The sequence below is a fragment of the Brassica napus genome, chromosome C7 (genome assembly GCF_020379485.1).
Source record: "Brassica napus cultivar Da-Ae chromosome C7, Da-Ae, whole genome shotgun sequence".
Classification (NCBI taxonomy): domain Eukaryota; kingdom Viridiplantae; phylum Streptophyta; class Magnoliopsida; order Brassicales; family Brassicaceae; genus Brassica; species Brassica napus.
In genome coordinates this window covers 18292477-18311844 of record NC_063450.1, presented here as the reverse complement: position 1 = coordinate 18311844, position 19368 = coordinate 18292477, and the positions used below count along the sequence as shown (strand labels likewise).

General features: G+C 46.5%; 2 protein-coding genes across 2 annotated transcripts; one reads left to right on the top strand and one right to left on the bottom strand.

Annotated features, from left to right (window-relative positions):
* Positions 1-6617: 6617 nt before the first annotated feature.
* Positions 6618-9702, top strand: LOC111213194 (meiosis-specific protein ASY2-like). Its single transcript, XM_022714879.2, has 5 exons — positions 6618-7077; positions 7236-7370; positions 7457-7918; positions 8000-8400; positions 8470-9702. Exons 1-5 carry the CDS (start codon positions 6618-6620, stop codon positions 9700-9702), a joined length of 2691 nt encoding a protein of 896 aa, XP_022570600.2.
* Positions 9703-17759: 8057 nt separating this feature from the next.
* LOC111203606 lies at positions 17760-19097 on the bottom strand. Its single transcript, XM_022697511.1, has 2 exons — positions 18158-19097; positions 17760-18097 (listed from the first exon to the last, which is right to left on the bottom strand). Exons 1-2 carry the CDS (start codon positions 19095-19097, stop codon positions 17760-17762), a joined length of 1278 nt encoding a protein of 425 aa, XP_022553232.1.
* Between the last annotated feature and the right edge of the window lie 271 nt (positions 19098-19368).

Here is a 19368-nt window from a genome sequence, read left to right as displayed (position 1 = left end):
TCTACAAATTCGAAAAAATCATGTCTTCTTCAAATTATTTTCGTTTGTGGATGGATACACCTCATATGGATCCAAACACCAACTTACTTACGGAAGAATACACAAAAGGCATTACCGAATTCATGACGTTTGTTCAACAACAACCAGAAGCAAATACCGGTATGTTAAGATGTCCTTGTTCTTCCTGCAAAAATAATAGGAGTTTAAAGGAATGAGATGTTTGGACTCATTTATATATGAAAGGGTTTATGCTGAATTATAAAGTTTGGTATCTTCATGGAGAAACTACTGGTTATGAATATGGTAGTAGTAGTAGCGAACCTTAGACTGTGGATAGGTTAGAAGAACCTAGAACGAAAGTAGATTATGGTGTAGGTACCGAACAGATGGTAAATGATCATTATAGAGGGGAAGAACCCAATGTAGAAGCTAGGAGATTTTTTGATATGTTGGAAGCAGGAAAACAACCTTTGTACAAAGGATGTAGAGATGGCTCGATTGATGGGTATTAAGACAAATTATAATTTGGCTGAATAATACGTGGATGCGATTACTGATTTTGTTAAAGGTGTTCTGCCAGATGATAATCTCGCACCGGGTTCATACTATGAGGTTCAGAAACTTTTAGCGGGTCTTAATTTACCGTATGAGGTGATAGATGTATGCATCGACAACTGTATGATATATTGGAGAGAGGATGAGAACCGGGATAACTGCAAATTTTGCGGAAAACCTCGTTATCAGGATATGAGTGGAAGAGTTCCGGTGCAATACAAAAAGATGTGGTATTTGCCTTTGACGGAAAGATTGAAGAGGCTTTATCAGTCTGAACGCACAGCCCAACCAATGAGATGGCATGCAGAACACTCCACAGACGATGGTCAGATTCGACATCCTTCAGATGCAAAAGTTTGGAAACATTTTCAATCAACATATCCAGAATTTGCGCATGAGAGAAGAAATGTCTATCTTGGATTATGTACCGATGGTTTCAACCCCTTTGGAAAGCATGGAAGACAATATTCTCTATGGCCAGTAATTATGACACCGTACAATTTACTCCCAAGTTTGTGCATGCGACGAGAGTTTTTGTTTCTCTCCATTCTCGTTCCCGGGCCAGAGCATCCTAAGAGATCACTTGATGTGTTTCTTCAGCCACTGATATATGAGTTGCAACAACTATTGACGCATGGTGCTGAGACATACGATGTTTCGTGTAAAGAAAACTTTCAGATGCGGGCAGTACTTATGTGGACAATAAGTGATTTTCCAGCATATGGTATGTTATCTGGATGGAAAACGCATGGAAGGTTGTCATGTCCACATTGCCAAGATAGCACATATGCTTTCCAACTAAAACATGGAAGGAAATCGTGTTGGTTTGACTGTCACAGAAGATTTCTACCACCCGATCATCCATATCGTAAGAGTAGGACTTTGTTTACGAAGAACAAGAAGGTCTTTGACAGTCCTCCTCTTGAAATTAGTGGGGATGATTTGTTGAAACAGTTCAGAGATTTTGGTTCATCTAGGACGCCAGACGTAGGTGGACATGAACATGTTCCAGTCGATGCTGCTGGTTTACTTCACAACTGGCACAAAAAAGTATCTTATGGGATCTTCCATACTGGAAGGATCATATGTTGTGGCATAATTTAGATGTCATGCATATTGAGAAGAACTTTTTCGACAATCTGATGAACACGATCCTTAATGTCCAAGGTAAAACGAAGGATAATTTGAAGTCAAGACTGGATTTGGTCGATATTTGTGATCGGTCTGAACTTCACGTTGATGAGAACGGCAAGGCTCCTTTTCCCATATACCGGTTAAATGAAGCTGCGAAAGAGGAGTTCTTTGATTGGATTTCAGAGAGTGTCATATTTCCAGACGGTTATGCGTCTAATTTGCGCAACTGCGTCGATAGAAGTGAAGGAAAGGTTATTGGCTTGAAGAGTCACGATTGTCATGTAATGATGCAGCGCCTCCTTCCGTTTGCCTTTCCAGGACTTTTACCACAAAATATTCATGAAGCAGTCGCATGTATTTTTTATATTTTAACCTTTTTAGTTGGTTGTCATGTTCATTTATTATTCTTATTAACGTACTTATAATGGAATTTGTTTTATTTATATGTATGCAGGGATAAGTGTTTTCTTCCGCGATTTATGCACGAGATCAGTCACTGAAGAGGGTATCCAAAATTTGAAGGATAACTTAGCTGTGATCCAATGCAACCTTCAGAAGATATTTCCTCCTTCATTTTTTGATGTCATGGAACATCTTGCTATTCATCTCGCAAGAGAATTGGAACTTGGTGGTCCTCTGCAGTATAGATGGATGTATCTTTTTGAGCGTTATATGTTTCACCTGAAGAAGAAAGTCAAAAATTTGGGCAAGGTTGAAGGATCTATCATCGCACAAGTGATCAACGAAGAAACTTCAAACTTTGCTGAAAATTACTTTCCATCAGAAGTGCAGACAAAGAACCGAAGACCTGCTCGACATGATGACGGAGGGGAAAGAGCAACGTATTATGTTTACGTCCCGAACATCTTCACGGATATTGGACGACTTAGTGGAAAACCAAAGAACCGCAGACTTACTGAGAGGGAGCACGCTCATTTGCACACATATTTGCTTACCAACTGTGAAGACATTCTACAATATGAGAGGTAATTAATTTTATTTGATTAATAAGATTATATTAATAAGTTGTATTTTAGATTAATGACATGATATTTTTTTACAGGATTTATATGGCAGAGATGCGGTTCACTTACAGACACGCAACAGAAGAGGAGCTTGAACAACTCAAGCTGAAAGAATTTGCTGGATGGCTTCTTAATTATGTAAGTGTGTGCAAGAAATTAGTTATTTAATGCAGTAAAATATCACCGATAATGCACTAATTAACATGCTTCATATTTATAGGTGAGGGAAGGTGTGGCTAGAGGTGAAATATTTGATGATTGGATACGCGAATTTGTGTGTGGACCAAACTATGTGGTGAAGTCATATCCGAAATATTGTACTCGGGGATATGCATTCGCAATTCATAAGGAAGGTCATTCTAGGACAACTTATGATGCTGGTGTTTCGTCTTCATCCGGTGACGATGTGTACTATGGAAACATAAAAGAAATTTTAGAAATCCAGTATCCCGGTATGGTTGGATTGCGGTGCACTGTATTCTACTGTGATTGGTTTGATAACACTCCGGATCGAGGTGTGAAAACCGACGCATTTGGTGTTACATCAGTACATTCGCGAAGGAAATTTCAATATTATGATCCTTTCATTCTTGCTTCGCAAGCTGATCAGGTATGTCAATTTATTCATAATAGTTAATCAATATAATTATCACTTCACATATTACTTGCTGATAACAAAATTTAAATTATAGGTTTGCTACATCAGATATCCTCGAGTTACGTACAGAGACGATCCTTGGATCATTGTTATGTCAATCAATCCAAGAGGACGAGTACATGGAAGTTCTGATAATGACCCATTGCAACCAAACTCTACCAGCAACGTAAACCCAGTTGAAGATTTAGCAAATGTTGAACTCGTCGTCGATTTAACCAAATTTGGCGATGATGCTGTTTTGCACTCCGAGTCAGAGGCTCAGGTTGGAGAGTTTGACGAAGATTCTGATTCTGATTCTTCGGAATCTAGTGATTCTGAGTAGATTTGTGTAATCGTATTTGTATTTTTTGTAAGTTATTTATGTTAAGTTGGAAAACTAGTAATTGTAGTGTCTTTTATAAATTATTGGAGTTTTTTTTATAGAATATTGTTCCAAATCCAAAATAAATATAACTGTAATTTTTTAAAAATATATCCGAGTTATTTCGTTTAATAAATTTTGCTGTCTGGGAAATAGATTTCTTTAAAAACGCGTCGGAATTCCTTAGGAATATTACGACGAAATTCCTACGACTGAAAACTTTGTGGCTTCGTTTTAAGATTTAGCCATCCATCGGAAATTCATCGGAATATTCCGACGGAATTATGACACCTACAAAAACTTGTTTAGAGGTTTGGGTATCCGCCGGAATTGCATCGAAGTTTACCGACGAATTTCCGAGGAACAAATATATCTCGTCGGAAATCCGTCGGAAAATACCAACTGATTTCCGATGGAAGTTCATTTTTGAAACCAAAATATCAAAATAAATGTGTGAATAGATACCGAAAATGTCTGAGTAACACATACTAAGATGTTCAGTTACAATAGTTTTAACTTTTTCGATGTAAAAAATTATTTACCAAAATTTATCACCGGATACTTAACATCTCTTGTAAACAGTTATATATTAAACAAACATGTTGCGGTTACCTAATTTAACAATATTAATTTTGTGTTATATCGATTTCTATAAATATTTTTTTCATGAAATCCCTACAAATCATATAATTATTATCAAAGATTAGTAATATTGATCATCAAAATAAATATTGAAACCACAAATCTTGAGCCGTCTGAAATCTGTAGGTTTATTCCGACGAATATCCGACAACCAACGCACCAACTAATCAGAAATCATACATGGAATATTCTCTATCCGTCGGAAATCCGTCGGAAATTTGCTCTATCCGTCGCAAATCCGTCGGAATAATTTGACGAATATCCGACGACCCACACACCAACCAATCAGAAATCATGCAGGATATATGCTCAATCTGTCTGAAATCCGTCGGAACATTGCTATATCCGTCGGAAATCCGTCGGACTTTTCCGACGGATTTCCGACGGATAGAGCATATTCCCTGCCTCGTGACTTGAACATTCACATTTCTCTACATATTCCGACGGATTTCCGACAGAATCGTTTTTTTCGTCGGAAATCCGTTGGAAAATTTCACTTACCCGCGAAAGCGAACCGCCAAAAATATTCGCGCACCGACAAAAGCGGATTCCGACGGAATTTCGACGACTCTCGTTCCGTCGTTTTTATTAAATATAAAGCGTTTCTCCTTCCTTCTTCCTCATTTATCATCTCTCTCCCTCTAAAATCTCTCCGATTTTCTCTGCAAATCTCTCTCTCTCACCGGCGATTCTCAACCAAAATCTCCCAAATCTCTTCCACAATCATGTAAGTCATATATGTTTAAACTGAGACTGTCAATAAACTAGTAAAGAGAAGAGACGAGTTCTCGTCGGTGGGTCAAGACAAAAACGTGTTTTATTAGATCAATGAGTCGAAACAGAGTTACAAAAGGGAAAGAGAACAGAGGAAAGAGTCCGGCGAAGACAGATTCGTCGGACCGTACAAGTCGGTGAGATGTAAGATGTAAAACCCTAATTCTAGCCGAAAGTGAGTGTAGTAATTTGCGGATCCCCTCCTTGTTGCCTTGTCTCCTCCTTTTATAGGTGAATGCTCGTTGACCTAATGTGTCTTGTCTCGATGGGCCTCCTCGAGTAGTTGGGCTGACTCGTCGGGCCGTTGTGTCAGGTCGACGAGCCGATGATGTTCAGTCAATCACGTCATCGACTAAAAGTAGTCTGGAGCCGAGCCGAACACCGGCTTTCAAGTCGACGAGCCGATCTTCTGTGTTGTAATCATGTGTCTGGGTAATTGTCTTGCGGGCCTTTTGGGAGGGCTAAGCCCATACCCAACAGTAAGTCCCCCCAGTTCGCTGGTGAGTAGCGTAGCCGACTCAGCGAATTTGATATTAGGGTTTGCGAGACAATTATCTCAAATTTGTGATTTCGATCGACTCCTCGACTATCCGATCGACTCCTTGACTATCCAATCGACTCCTCGACTGTGCAGTGGACTTTGTATGCTCACTGGTGAGTAGCGTAGCCGACTCAGCGAATTTGATAGTAGGGTTTGCGAGACAATTATCTCAAATTTGTGATTTCAATCGACTCCTCGACTATCCAATCGACTCCTCGACTACCCAATCGACTCCTCGACTGTGCAGTGGACTTTGTGCGCTCGCGTTCGAGGATCTGACTGATCTGATTTTGATGATGATTTTTTTATTTAAACCGGTGGTTAGTTCCGGTTTCGATTTGAACCGATTTCGGTTCTCTCGAGAAGCTGAAAAGTCGCGACGTTTGGTGAGCTCCACGCGCCTTAATGGGCTGACACTAGGCCCATCTAGGTCTAATGATGACGCCTCGGGGTGCGATGTGCTCCTCTCTCTATAAATACCCCTCTTCCTTCTTGTTTTCTCCACTCTTCATCCGGCTCAGGTACTTTCTCTCTCTAACTCTTCGCCTCTCTCTCTAACTTTATAGTCTTAGATCTGAGAATGTCGTCGGGCGGTAGGGGTAAACTTTCTAGGGCACAGAAAGGGAAAGCCGCGGTGAATGCGACCGAATCGAGTCCCGTACGTGTCGTCGAGTCGAATTCCTCGCCTGATTTTGAGACGATTCATCGTGAAGCCATGATGGATACGGAGGATATGGACATGCCCCAGCGAGTCCTCGTTGCTGATTCGGCGCGGCAGCTCCGCGAGGAGAGAGAAAATTAACATTAATTTCAAGAGACGGTCAGGGTGGAGCTGATGTCGGAGAGGCTTCCCTCCCCGATTTCATTCCGTGTCGTTACCATCCGGGGGGTATCTTCGAGGATCTTCCGGCTTTGGCGGTCGATCAGATGCGTCCTTCTGTCGTAGAGGGACAGTCATGGGAGAATATCGAGGAGACTCGTTCGACTCCTAGTAGCGTGAAAGCTTTATTGAGGGAATGCGAAGGAACCGGAGTGACCTTTTTGATCCCAACTAGATCTCAGAGGCTGTGGTCCCCTCCTTTGGGATTTCAGTGCGTCTATGAGTCATACTTTCAGGATGAGACCAAACTTTGGTTTCCAATTCCTCGACTAATCACATCTTATATGAGACGTCGTGACGCGGCGATAAGTCAAGTTTTTAATGGCGCGTTCCGTACCTCAGTGGCATTGATGGTGACTGCGGCGGAGATTGACGTTTCGATGAGTGTTCGGACACTCGAGGAGTTGACCTATACGAAGTCCATGGGCGATGGTTTATTCTCGATCCAGATGAGGCCCAACTACAACGTGATCGTCGATCATCCGTGCAGGACGGCGCACTGGCAGCGTTTCTAATTTTACGTCAAGTCTGACGGTTTTGCCTTCGAGGAGCCGCCCGACGTTTCCTTTCGATTTTTGTGGAATCATAAACTCGGTAGAACGCCGTTGTCAGCTCATCGACTGTCTCTTGTCCTTGTTTTCTGACGAGTTTTCATTTATTTGCAGTTGATCATCTAGACACGGCCTCTTATCTGGAAGATTTCGTCTCTGATGCTCGTGCAGTCGTTTCGCACGTCCAAGTGAGCTGGAAAGATATCACCATCGAGAGGATTCGACGAGTGCTTGACAGAATCTCGAGGAGTAAGTTTCCTCTTGCGATCACATGTTTTCTTCCAATTCATGCCAGTTCCGAGACTTATCTGAACCGGGTTGCTGATCTTTTTCAGGGGATTGGAGGTCTGATCTACTACCTTTGATTACTGGTAACAAGCGGCGGTTTTCGATATTCAGTAGTGCCGAGCAAAAGATCATCGACGCGGCCAGGGAAATGAAAGAGCTCCCAGATTTGAGTGCATTAATCAAGAAAAAACTGAGCGAGGCGAAAAAGGCATCCTCTGCGACTCCTAGTGAGATAACTCCTAGCGGGACGACTCTTCGCAAAGAGACTCCTCGCGAGGAGACTCCTCGCGTGAAGACTCCTCGTGGAGCAATTCCTCCCGCCCCTCTTCCTCTTGTGATTTCCCCCGGACCGTCTACAGGCCCGGGTAACGTCGACTCTTCGAGGGAGGATCTCACATTGATCTCTGAACGAGAAACTGCTGAACCATCAGTGACTGGTGGTAATAAGAAGAGATCTGCTCCTGACTCTTCTGCATCGGCTGCTTCTCAAGCGAGGACTGAATCTGATGGTCCTCCAAAAAAGAAAAAGAAAAAGAAAAAGGAGAGGAAGAAGAAGAAATCTGTTGAGGAACAGTCGGAGCCTGCTGAAGGCGCCGAGAATTGTGAGACCGTTACCGAGAAAGGTTCTTCTCGCGATGCTGCAGCTCGGGGAGTCGTCGACTCGGACAATTCCTCGTCCATCTCTCTGAAGAAGAAGAAGACTGCCCGCAGTCATGAGTCGTCTACTCCGGCTGCGTCTGCTTCTGCTGCGAAGACTTCTCCAGCTGCACCTCGGACTCTCGTTGAAGGCAGTTCGGCCTCTGAGGATCGTCGGGTCAAATTTCATGACCGTGTGGAGTTCAAGTACGTCGGCGAGACTCCTCTTTCTTTTGCCCCGACTGACTGTGCTGAGCTTGTTCGGCAAATTAAGGGTGGTCGCAAGGACTTTCCTGCTGTCAAGGACCTTATTTTCAAGGACGCATACGTCGATGCGGCGAGGACCAAAATTCTGGTAAGAATTATTCTCCTTGTTTTATCTTTTTCATGTTCCTGGTTCTGATCTTTTCTTTCGTTTATGTAGAGCGACGGGAGCATGAACTACGTCGTCGAGTTATACGACTCAGCCCTTAAGGAGGCCATGTCCAAGTTAAAGCATGCCGACAAGCTCGCTCGAGCGAAGGATGTAGCTATTGACCGCAAGACGAAGGAATTTAAAGCGACAATTGATAAAGTCGCGGAGGACCGGGCTCAACTGATTGAGAGGAAGAAGGCTCAGAAGGCTCATTTCCTGGAGAAATTCGGGGAGTTGAAGGATAAATTTGAGGCTGCGGGTGCAAAGATACGAGGACTCGAGGAGGAGAAGAAGGCTTGGTTAAGAGAGAGGGCAGCCATGGAGGAGAAGATGGTGTCCACCGCGCTGAGACACTTCAAAGAGGTCAACAGATTGAGGGACTCTCGAGGTTATGAGGTTACTCACGAGCGGTTTCGTGTGCAAACAGCCATGATTGCTAAGAGCAATAAGCGTTTCTCCCAAATTCGAGATCTCGAGAAGCGTCGTAGTGAGTTCGAAACAGCCAGATCCTTGCAGAGCCAAGCTTTTGGGACAAAGAAATGTCTCGAAGCGCTTAAGGAGAGAGGGATCGACATTCCGCAGGAGACGATTGACTTGTTCGCCACACAAGAGAAAGAGTACAAGGTTGCGGCTGAACGCCTAGCTGTCGAAGGGATCCCCGAGGAGCTTCTCTGTCTTTCTCCTCTTCATCTTCGATCTCCTTTTCTAAACGAGAATGTGTGGGCGACGATTGACCCATATGGATCGAATGCGGGCCTGATTGATGCTGGGACCGCTGATTTCCTTCAAACTCCCAGTAGTTCTCAAGGAGATCGCGCGAATGAAGGATCTGTAGAACCGACTGGAAGAGAGCTCGGGGAATTACCTCTTCAAGAAGGTGGGATCGTTGGCGAGGTCGTAAGGCTCGAGGATACGACCGTTGCATCTGCTTCGGATCCGACTATGCTCTCCACCAGCCTTGTTGTGAATGAAGATCCGCTGGTCCCGGTTCTTGGGATTAACGTCGAGACGGTGACAGAGCCTGTTAATCTACTTGAACTCTCAGACTCTTCGACTGAAGAAGAGGGTGACACACAATTGGAGAACACCGAATCCGGCTTAGTTGGTAGCCCGCAAAATGAAGAGGGAGCGGTTGACGAAACTGATAATCTGCCGGTTCTGCCAGCGGACGCGACTGGGGAGGCTTCGGATCGGCTCACTGCTCAGGTCGTCGAGGGGGGCTCCGACCGTGTCGAGGACTAGTTTAATATGTTGTTGTTGTTTCCTTTAGACTTTGGGTTTTTAGCCCTTGGAGGCTTTTGTTGATGTAATATCTGGATTTACTTTGCTTTTGTGGCTATCCGTTGTTTCAGACTTTCAGTAGGTTTATCTTCCTTAGAAGTTATTTCTGAAACAAAGTTTGCCTTAGTCGTGAGATATAGTTTCGTGGACTCTAGAATGCAAGTTAGCCTTCGACGAGTCGCTGAAACCTATTTTGAATGTTGGGTTTAAACGATTTTGGTTTAGCAATCTGGTCGACGTCTTGAATTAAACCGAAGAGTCGACGACTCGGCTTTATCAAATTTTGACACATCATGCCGTCAGTTTGAGTCCTCGATAACAACATAAATTTTCGAGTTTCGAAGACAATCGTTTATACTTTCGAGCGACAACGGTTCTCAAATCAATCCTTAAGTAATGCAAAAAAGAATATTAGGTTGGCCAAGCCTGGCTTTAGAGGATTATAAGATGATTGAAAGTTGTCGTCTCGATCGCATGGGTCGGGACCGCGATACGACCGAAGAATCCCTCGAGCATGTGTCTGATCAGGACATGCCCATTAGTGGGTGCGAGTGCTAGTACGTTTGTCCGAGAGACAAGGTCGTGCTCGTGCGTAAGCATCGCTTAAAACAATTCGCGCTCCTACTTGTTGGGAGATTGTTTTTGTTATAGCTGGACCCGGTAAAGGGCTGCCTACGTACCTCTAGGAGAGGATCAAGCCATTCGTAGTTCATTTTGGTAGTGAAAGTGGCATTGGATGCGCATTCATTTGTTATAGCTGGACCCGGTAAAGGGCTGCCTACGTACCTCTAGGAGAGGATCAAGCCATTCGTAGTTCGTTTTGGTAGTGAAAGTGGCATTGGATGCACATTCACTTGTTTTTTTTTTTTTTTTTTTTTTTTTTTTGGTAGTGAAAGTGACAAGGGTGTCATTCACTCGTCGATTGAGCAAGACTCCTTGAGTGTTCGATCTTCGGGCTTGTGCCTAAGAGTAGTATCGTCGGAGGTGCATTGAGTTCCACGCTCTGGGGACGGGTTCGCCAGTCGACGTCTCGAGTCGGTAGACTCCTGGTTTGATGACTTGAGAAATTTTGTACGGCCCTTCCCAGTTAGTTCCGAGCTTGCCTGCATTCAGCTCCTTGGTGTTTTAGAACACTTTGCGTAGTACAATGTCCCCCAGCTCGAGAGGTCGATACTTGACCTTCTTGTTGTAGTAACCTTCGATCTGATGCTGATAGTTCTGGATGCGGAGTAGTGCTTGGTCGCGGCGTTCTTCTATAGCGTCCAGGGCGTCAAAGAGCATACCGCTGTTGAGCTCGAAGTTTTGTGGCATCCTCGACCTTTGCAGACTGGTTACGTTGACTTCGGCGGGAGCCATGGCTTCGACTCCGTGTGCCATCGAGAAAGGAGTTGACTTTGTTGCTCCTCGAGGAGTTGTTCGATGTGACCAGAGGACACCGTCGAGTTCATCTGCCCAATATCCTTTTTTGAGATCGAGGCGCTTTTTCAAACCGTCTATTATGATTTTGTTGGTTGCCTCAGCTTGGCCGTTGCTCTGGGGGTATCGCGGACTTGATGTGTTGAGTCGGATTCTCCATCTCTCGCAGAACTCTTGAAATTTGTTCGATATGAATTGGGAGCCGTTGTCAGTCACTATCTCGTAAGGTAAGCCGTGGCGACAGATGATGTTCTTCCACACAAATCGTTGAACCTCTTTTTCTGTAATGCTTGCGAAAGCTTCCGCCTCAATCCACTTCGTGAAGTAATCTGTCAAGACCAGGACGAAGCGTTTTTGTCGAGAACTCGGCATCGGGCCGATTATGTCCATTCCCCATCGCATGAAAGGGTATGGAGCTGTCATCGTTCGTGGCAACTGTGTCGGGGAGTGGATCGTTGAGGCATGTCGCTGGCACTGATCACATCGCTGGGCTAAGCTTCGCAGTCTGCATTCATCGTTGGCCAGTAGAAACCGAGACTTTTTACTTTTAAAGCAAGTGCTCGACCTCCAGAATGATTTCCTGCGGCGCCTTCGTGCATTTCAGCCATGACTAAATGCGTTTCTTCGCCATTGATGCACTTCAGAAGTACCTTGGTTACGGTCCATCGGTGGAGTTCTCCGTCGAGGACGACATAGTGGGCACTCCGCGTCTTGAGTCATTTCTCGGGAGGTAGCTTCCCATCGACCAGATAGTCAATAAATTATGTTCTCCAGTCGTTGGTGTCGTCTGACACCTCTTCGAGGACTTGGTTCGCGGATGTGGCTTCGGTTATTGGCGCTACAATGGCGGTCTCGATGGGAGTCAGGTCGATGTTTGGTTTATCGATCTTGTGGATAGGGATGGTACGTTTCACCTGATCGCGCAACCTGCTACCTAAGGCAGCGAGAGCATCAGCGCATACGTTCTCCCCCCTGGGGACTTTGGTGAGTTCGAAGAATTCGAAATCTTTGGCAAGTGTTTGAACGATCTTAAGGTATGCGTCCATTCGTTCGTTGCGGGCGTCGTAGTCACCACTAAACTGACTGGTTACGAGTTGTGAGTCGCAGTATGCGCTGAGGCGTTTTGCCTTGACTGCGTTGGCGAGTCTTAGTCCTGCGATCAATGACTCGTACTCTGCTTCATTGTTTGAAGCGGCGAAGCCGAAGCTGAACGACTGTCTGATCAGTTCTCCTGTCGGGGATTGCAGCTGCACTCCTGCCCCTGATCCTTTGTTTTTCGACGACCCGTCGACGTGGAGTATCCAATTTTGACTCGGGAGGATTAGATCTTGCTCGAGCTCTGGTGCTAGCTCGATGAGAAAGTCTGCGAGGATTTGAGATTTCGCAGCTGTTCGATTCTTGAAGACAATGTCGTGCTCGCTGAGTTCGATAGCCCACTTCGATAACCGTCCGGATTGATTTGTATTCTGCATTACCGTTCGCAATGGTTGATTTGTCAATACTTCGATTGTGTGCGATTGGAAGTAGGGACGCAGTTTTCTCGCCGATGTTACAACGGCGAGAGCCATCTTCTCAAGGGTGGGGTACCGAGTTTCTGGATCAGTCATGCGCTTGCTCGTGTAGAAGATAGGTTTCTGTTCTCCTCGATCCTCTCGGATGAGGACGCTGCTGACCGCGGTTGTGGATACGGCGATATAGAATGAGAGTGTATCGCCAGTTTCCGGTTTGGATAATACGGGAGGAGTCGTAAGATACTCCTTGAGTTGTTTGAACGCCTCTTCGCACTTCTCGTCCCAGATGAAGCATTTGTTTCCTCGCAACAACTCGTAGGAAGGAAGGCATTTGTCTGTGGATTTGGAAATGAAACGGTTCAGGGCTGCGATCCTTCCTGTAAGTCGCTGGACTTCTCTGCTGGTTTTTGGGCTTGGAAGATCAAGTATGGCAGAGATCTGTTTAGGGTTTGCCTCGATTCCTCGCTGGGTGACGATGTACCCTAAAAACTCTCCTGAGGTGACGCCGAAAGTACACTTGGCTGGGTTGAGTTTCATTCCATATTCGTTCAACGTCTTGAAGCATTCTTTGAGATGATCCAGATGGTCCGTTGCGCGGAGTGATTTTACCAGCATGTCGTCTATGTAGACTTCCATCGTGTTCCCTAATTTGTCGGCGAACATTCGATTGACGAGTCTTTGATAAGTCGCACCCGCGTTCTTAAGACCGAACGACATTACTTTGTAACAGTACGTCCCTCTATCGGTGTTGAACGCCGTCTTCTCTTGATCATCCGGATGCATCATGATCTGATTGTAACCAGAAAATGCGTCCATGAAGGTCAGGAGTTCATTCCCGGCAGTCGACTTGACGAGTCTGTCGATATGCGGGAGGGGCTAACTGTCTTTTGGGCAAGCTCTGTTCAAATAGGTAAAATCGACGCAAACGCGCCACTTCCCGTTCTTCTTCTTTACGACGACCGGGTTAGCTAGCCACTCGGGGCTTCGACTCCGTGTGCCATCGAGAAAGGAGTTGACTTTGTTGCTCCTCGAGGAGTTGTTCGATGTGACCAGAGGACACCGTCGAGTTCATCTGCCCAATATCCTTTTTTGAGATCGAGGCGCTTTTTCAAACCGTCTATTATGATTTTGTTGGTCGCCTCGGTTTGGCCGTTGCTCTGGGGGTATCGCGGACTTGATGTGTTGAGTCGGATTCTCCATCTCTCGCAGAACTCTTGAAATTTGTTCGATATGAATTGGGAGCCGTTGTCAGTCACTATCTCGTAAGGTAAGCCGTGGCGACAGATGATGTTCTTCCACACAAATCGTTGAACCTCTTTTTCTGTAATGCTTGCGAAAGCTTCCGCCTCAATCCACTTCGTGAAGTAATCTGTCAAGACCAGGACGAAGCGTTTCTGTCGAGAACTCGGCATCGGGCCGATTATGTCCATTCCCCATCGCATGAAAGGGTATGGAGCTGTCATCGTTCGAAGCAACTGTGTCGTGGAGTGGATCGTTGAGGCATGTTGCTGGCACTGATCACATCGCTGGGCTAAGCTTCGCAGTCTGCATTCATCGTTGGCCAGTAGAAATCGAGACTTTTTACTTTTAAAGCAAGTGCTCGACCTCCAGAATGATTTCCTGCGGCGCCTTCGTGCGTTTCAGCCATGACTAAATGCGTCTCTTCGCCATTGATGCACTTCAGAAGTACCTTGGTTACGGTCCATCGGTGGAGTTCTCCGTCGAGGACGACATAGTGGGCACTCCGCGTCTTGAGTCGTCGTGCAATCCATTTCTCGGGAGGTAGCTTCCCATCGACCAGATAGTCAATAAATTCTGTTCTCCAGTCGTTGGTGTCGTCTGACACCTCTTCGAGGACTTGGTTCGCGGATGTGGCTTCGGTTATTGGCGCTACAATGGCGGTCTCGATGGGAGTCAGGTCGATGCTTGGTTTATCGATCTTATGGATAGGGATGGTACGTTTCACCTGATCGCGCAACCTGCTACCTAAGGCAGCGAGAGCATCAGCGCATACGTTCTCTCCCCTGGGGACTTTGGTGAGTTTGAAGAATTCGAAATCTTTGGCAAGTGTTTGAACGATCTTAAGGTATGCGTCCATTCGTTCGTTGCGGGCGTCGTAGTCACCACTAAACTGACTGGTTACGAGTTGTGAGTCGCAGTATGCGCTGAGGCGTTTTGCCTTGACTGCGTTGGCGAGTCTTAGTCCTGCGATCAACGACTCGTACTCTGCTTCATTGTTTGAAGCGGCGAAGCCGAAGCTGAACGACTGTCTGATCAGATCTCCTGTCGGGGATTGCAGCTGCACTCCTGCCCCTGATCCTTTGTTTGTCGACGACCCGTCGAGGTGGAGTATCCAATTTTGACTCGGGAGGATTAGATCTTGCTCGAGCTCTGGTGCTAGCTCGATGAGAAAGTCTGCGAGGATTTGAGATTTCGCAGCTGTTCGATTCTTGAAGACAATGTCGTGCTCGCTGAGTTCGATAGCCCACTTCGATAACCGTCCGGATTGATTTGTATTCTGCATTACCGTTCGCAATGGTTGATTTGTCAATACTTCGATTGTGTGCGACTGGAAGTAGGGACGCAGTTTTCTCGCCGATGTTACAACGGCGAGAGCCATCTTCTCAAGGGTGGGGTACCGAGTTTCTGGATCAGTCATGCGCTTGCTCGTGTAGAAGATAGGTTTCTGTTCTCCTCGATCCTCTCGGATGAGGACGCTGCTGACCGCGGTTGTGGATACGGCGATATAGAGTGAGAGTGTATCGCCAGTTTCCGGTTTGGATAATACGGGAGGAGTCGTAAGATACTCCTTGAGTTGTTTGAACGCCTCTTCGCATTTCTCGTCCCAGATGAAGCGTTTGTTTCCTCGCAAAAACTCGTAGGAAGGAAGGCATTTGTCTGTGGATCTGGAAATGAAACGGTTCAGGGCTGCGATCCTTCCTGTAAGTCGCTGGACTTCTCTGCTGATTTTTGGGCTTGGAAGATCAAGTATGGCAGAGATCTGTTTAGGGTTTGCCTCGATTCCTCGCTGGGTGACGATGTACCCTAAAAACTCTCCTGAGGTGACGCCGAAAGTACACTTGGCTGGGTTGAGTTTCATTCCATATTCGTTCAACGTCTTGAAGCATTCTTTGAGATGATCCAGATGGTCCGTTGCGCGGAGTGATTTTACCAGCATGTCGTCTATGTAAACTTCCATCGTGTTCCCTAATTTGTCGGCGAACATTCGATTGACGAGTCTTTGATAAGTCGCACCCGCGTTCTTGAGACCGAACGACATTACTTTGTAACAGTACGTCCCTCTATCGGTGTTGAACGCCGTCTTCTCTTGATCATCCGGATGCATCATGATCTGATTGTAACCAGAAAATGCGTCCATGAAGGTCAGGAGTTCATTCCCGGCAGTCGACTCGACGAGTCTGTCGATATGCGGGAGGGGGTAACTGTCTTTTGGGCAAGCTCTGTTCAAATCGGTAAAATCGACGCAAACGGCCACTTCCCGTTCTTCTTCTTTACAACGACCGGGTTAGCTAGCCACTCTGGGTTTCGCACCTCGGTGATTGAGCCAGCTGCGAGGAGTCGCTCAACTTCTTTGTTGACAGCTTTGCTTCGGTCGTGACCTAGCTTTCGTCTCTTCTGGCGAATCGGTTTGATGGTGGGATCGACATTCAACTCGTGGGATGTGATGGCGGGGTTTATTCCTTTCATATCCGATGTTGCCCAAGCAAACGTTGAAGCGTTCTCCTTGAGAAAGTTGATGATTGCGCGTTGCATCTCTTCGTCGAGGAAGGCTCCGACTCGGACTACTTTGCTTTTATCAGAGTCATCGATGGCTACTTCTAAAATCTCGTCTTTCTATGGTTGGATTTGTTTTGCTATCGCGTTGATGCGAGGAGTTGATTGTTGCATTTTCACCGTTGCGATGAGTAGTTCGCGAGCGACCTGCTGGTCTCCGCGAAGCGTCTGCACTTCACCGTTTAGTCCTGGAAACTTCACGCACTGGTGATATGTCGAAGACACTGCCTTAACAGAATGTAACCAGGGGGTTCCGAGGATTGCGTTGTAAGGAGCTTTCGTTCGGATGACTGAGAATTTGACCGTGCGTATCACTCCGCATGCATAGAAGGGGAGTTTGATCGTACCAATCATTGTCTCAGAAGCACCGTTGAATCCTGTAAGGGAGCGAGATGATGGCTTCATGTCGCGCAGGTCAATTCCCATCTTATCGAGCGTATCTCGAAAGATTAAATCGACTGAACTGCCTGTGTCAATCAACACTTTAGCGACGTCACACTTCGCAATTCCTACCTCGACTAGCAGTGGGTCGTTGGGAGGTAAATGGACGCCGATGGCATCGTCTGGTGAGAAAGTGATTGAGGAATCGTTCTCGGGTTTCGATGGCCATTTCTTCGAGGTTACTGCCTGTCGTCGATGGTCCTTTACAGACCAGACGGAATCACCGCAAGGAGGTGAGCCACCCATGATTACGTTTAAGAAGTTAGACTCGACGACTCGTTTATTTCTCAGTCGAGTCCTCGAGTCGCTAGGCAAGTCTTCGATGATAGGTGGATTTTTGACGTTGGGCGAGTCCTTGACAATGGGTGAGTCCCCGACAACAGATTTGTGTCCGTCCTCGTTCTTGGATCTCGCCTCCTCGATTCTTCGTCGTAAGTTTGAATGTTTTGGTCGGTTGAGCTTGATTCTGAGGTCTTCCGACTTTGAGTTGAGCTTTTCGCGAAGGTCGATGACTCGTGGCCTGAGACGGGATTGAGCATTCGAGTCCTCGATTTTCCTAGCCTTGGATTTTTCGATGATTGAGCGGAGATCTCCGTGTGAGTCGTATGCGCGATCAGGTGTTTGCGACTTTCGCCTGAGCTTGTGTCTTAAGTCGTTTGACCCTTCTTATCCTATGCTCTCGTTCGTTTGTTTGCTGGAATACTGGCGTGAGTCATGGACCTGTTTATCCTCTTCTTCATCTGAGGAGGAATTGGGTCGTGCGAGGATGACTTGTACACGTCGACGATTACGCGGTTGCTCCTCGTCGACTTGTGCATCGCCGTCTTCTTCTTCATGCTCTTCTGGCTTGTCATCCTAAGTATGCTTCGGCCGGTTTTCGGACTTATCCTGATTCTTGTGAGTTTTCTTTTCTTTGCTTTTGCTCAAACTCTTGGTGCCGTTGGGCCTAGGCTTAGGGAGTTCGACGTTTGACGTTCCCTTTTCGTACGACGAGAAGAGGGCGTCTAGCAAATGCCTGCAGTTCCTTGTATCATGTGCCTTAGACTTGTGGAAGCTACACCACATGTTTGACTCAGCTGGTCCAGGACTTGACGCCGGAGGTGTCGATGAGGTTTGCGGCTTTTCGTCGTTTTCCCAGACATTCCAACCTTTTTCGCGTACAACGACAGTGGGCTGCGGGGACGCGTTTTTGTCTTCAACCACGTAGACGAAACTTTTCGGCTGGTTAGGTTTACTGCCTCAGGTGTGCTGACGAGGTTCCTGGCGTGCCTCAGGAGCTTTGGGGACAGTTGCCGGTTTGGTTGCCGTGTTCAGTTTCTTAAGTATCGCCGTTGTGTCTTCTTCCATTCGGATGAAGTTGTTTGACCTGGCGATTGCGTCCTGGAGCGAAGTGGTTGGATTTCTGTAGAGATCCTCGCGAAACAAGGACTTGAAATAGAGAGTGTTCATCAATGCGTCGACGGCAACACTATCGGGGACTTGGACTTTAGAGGCGACTGCTTTGAATTTTTCCATGAAGTCGCGGAGGCTTTGGCTCGGTCCTTGAGATAGATTCCATAAATCGGACAGAGTTGCTCTTTGTCTTGTAAACATGATGTAGTGCTTGAGGAACGCAGTCGTCAGATCGTGGAAATTGTTGATAGAGTCGCGCTCCAATCCAGTGAACCATCCGAGGGCTGGTCCTTGAAGACTTTTCACGAAGAGACGACAGTAGCCAGCGTCTCTTTCTTCTTCAGAGAAGTTGGTTCGGCCCAACGTGATGTTGAAAGCAGTGATGTGGTCGGTTGGGTCTGCCTTTCCGGCGTAAGTCGGAAGGCGAATTTTCTCGGTCGGCCGGTAACGTACGTCGGTGATCTTCCAGGAAAATGGGGTTTTTAAGGTTTCGGCGAGGACACGTTCGATCAGCGGCGCTGAAGTAGGTCCTTCGAGCATTCGGTCTTTCATGTCCAGGACTGATTGCTTAAGCTCAGCGAGTTCCTGGACGGTAACGAGGTCGACGCCGCCGGGAGTTTGGACCTGTACGGCACTTGTGTTTGCTGGGTTTCCGGCACTGGCTGTTCGGTAAGTGTCGAACAGTTGTTTTCGGACCGTCGTAGCCGGATCTCCTGAGCCTCCGGCCAGCGGAGCTAGAATGGCGGCGATGGCGACGAGTTGTTCGGTCGTCGCCTTTTGGGCAGCGTCTTGCTGCGTCATCCTCTCGAGTATGGTTTCTGCAAAGGCCGCTGCTGTTGGAGCGCCTTTGGTCACAGGCGACTCGTCGTCGGACGGCGTCGGGTCGAGTCATGATCTTTTACTGACGCTACTCTGTTTGCCCCACGGTGGGCGCCAACTGTTTAAACTGAGACTGTCAATAAACTAGTAAAGAGAAGAGACGAGTTTTCGTCGGTGGGTCAAGACAAAGACGTGTTTTATTAGATCAATGAGTCGAAACAGAGTTACAAAAGGGAAAGAGAACAGAGGAAAG

Excerpts from the sequence above, each read along its gene's own strand:
- LOC111213194 (XM_022714879.2), top strand. The coding sequence starts at position 6,618 with ATGCGTCCTTCTGTCGTAGAGGGACAGTCATGGGAGAATATCGAGGAG. Across the intron at positions 7,919-7,999 it reads AGCGAGGACTGAATCTGATG|GCGCCGAGAATTGTGAGACC; the intron begins GTCCTCCAAAAA and ends AGCCTGCTGAAG. Across the intron at positions 8,401-8,469 it reads CGGCGAGGACCAAAATTCTG|AGCGACGGGAGCATGAACTA; the intron begins GTAAGAATTATT and ends TCGTTTATGTAG.
- LOC111203606 (XM_022697511.1), bottom strand. The coding sequence starts at position 19,097 with ATGACGCAGCAAGACGCTGCCCAAAAGGCGACGACCGAACAACTCGTC. Across the intron at positions 18,098-18,157 it reads TGAGGCACGCCAGGAACCTC|ACAAAAACGCGTCCCCGCAG; the intron begins GTCAGCACACCT and ends ACGTGGTTGAAG.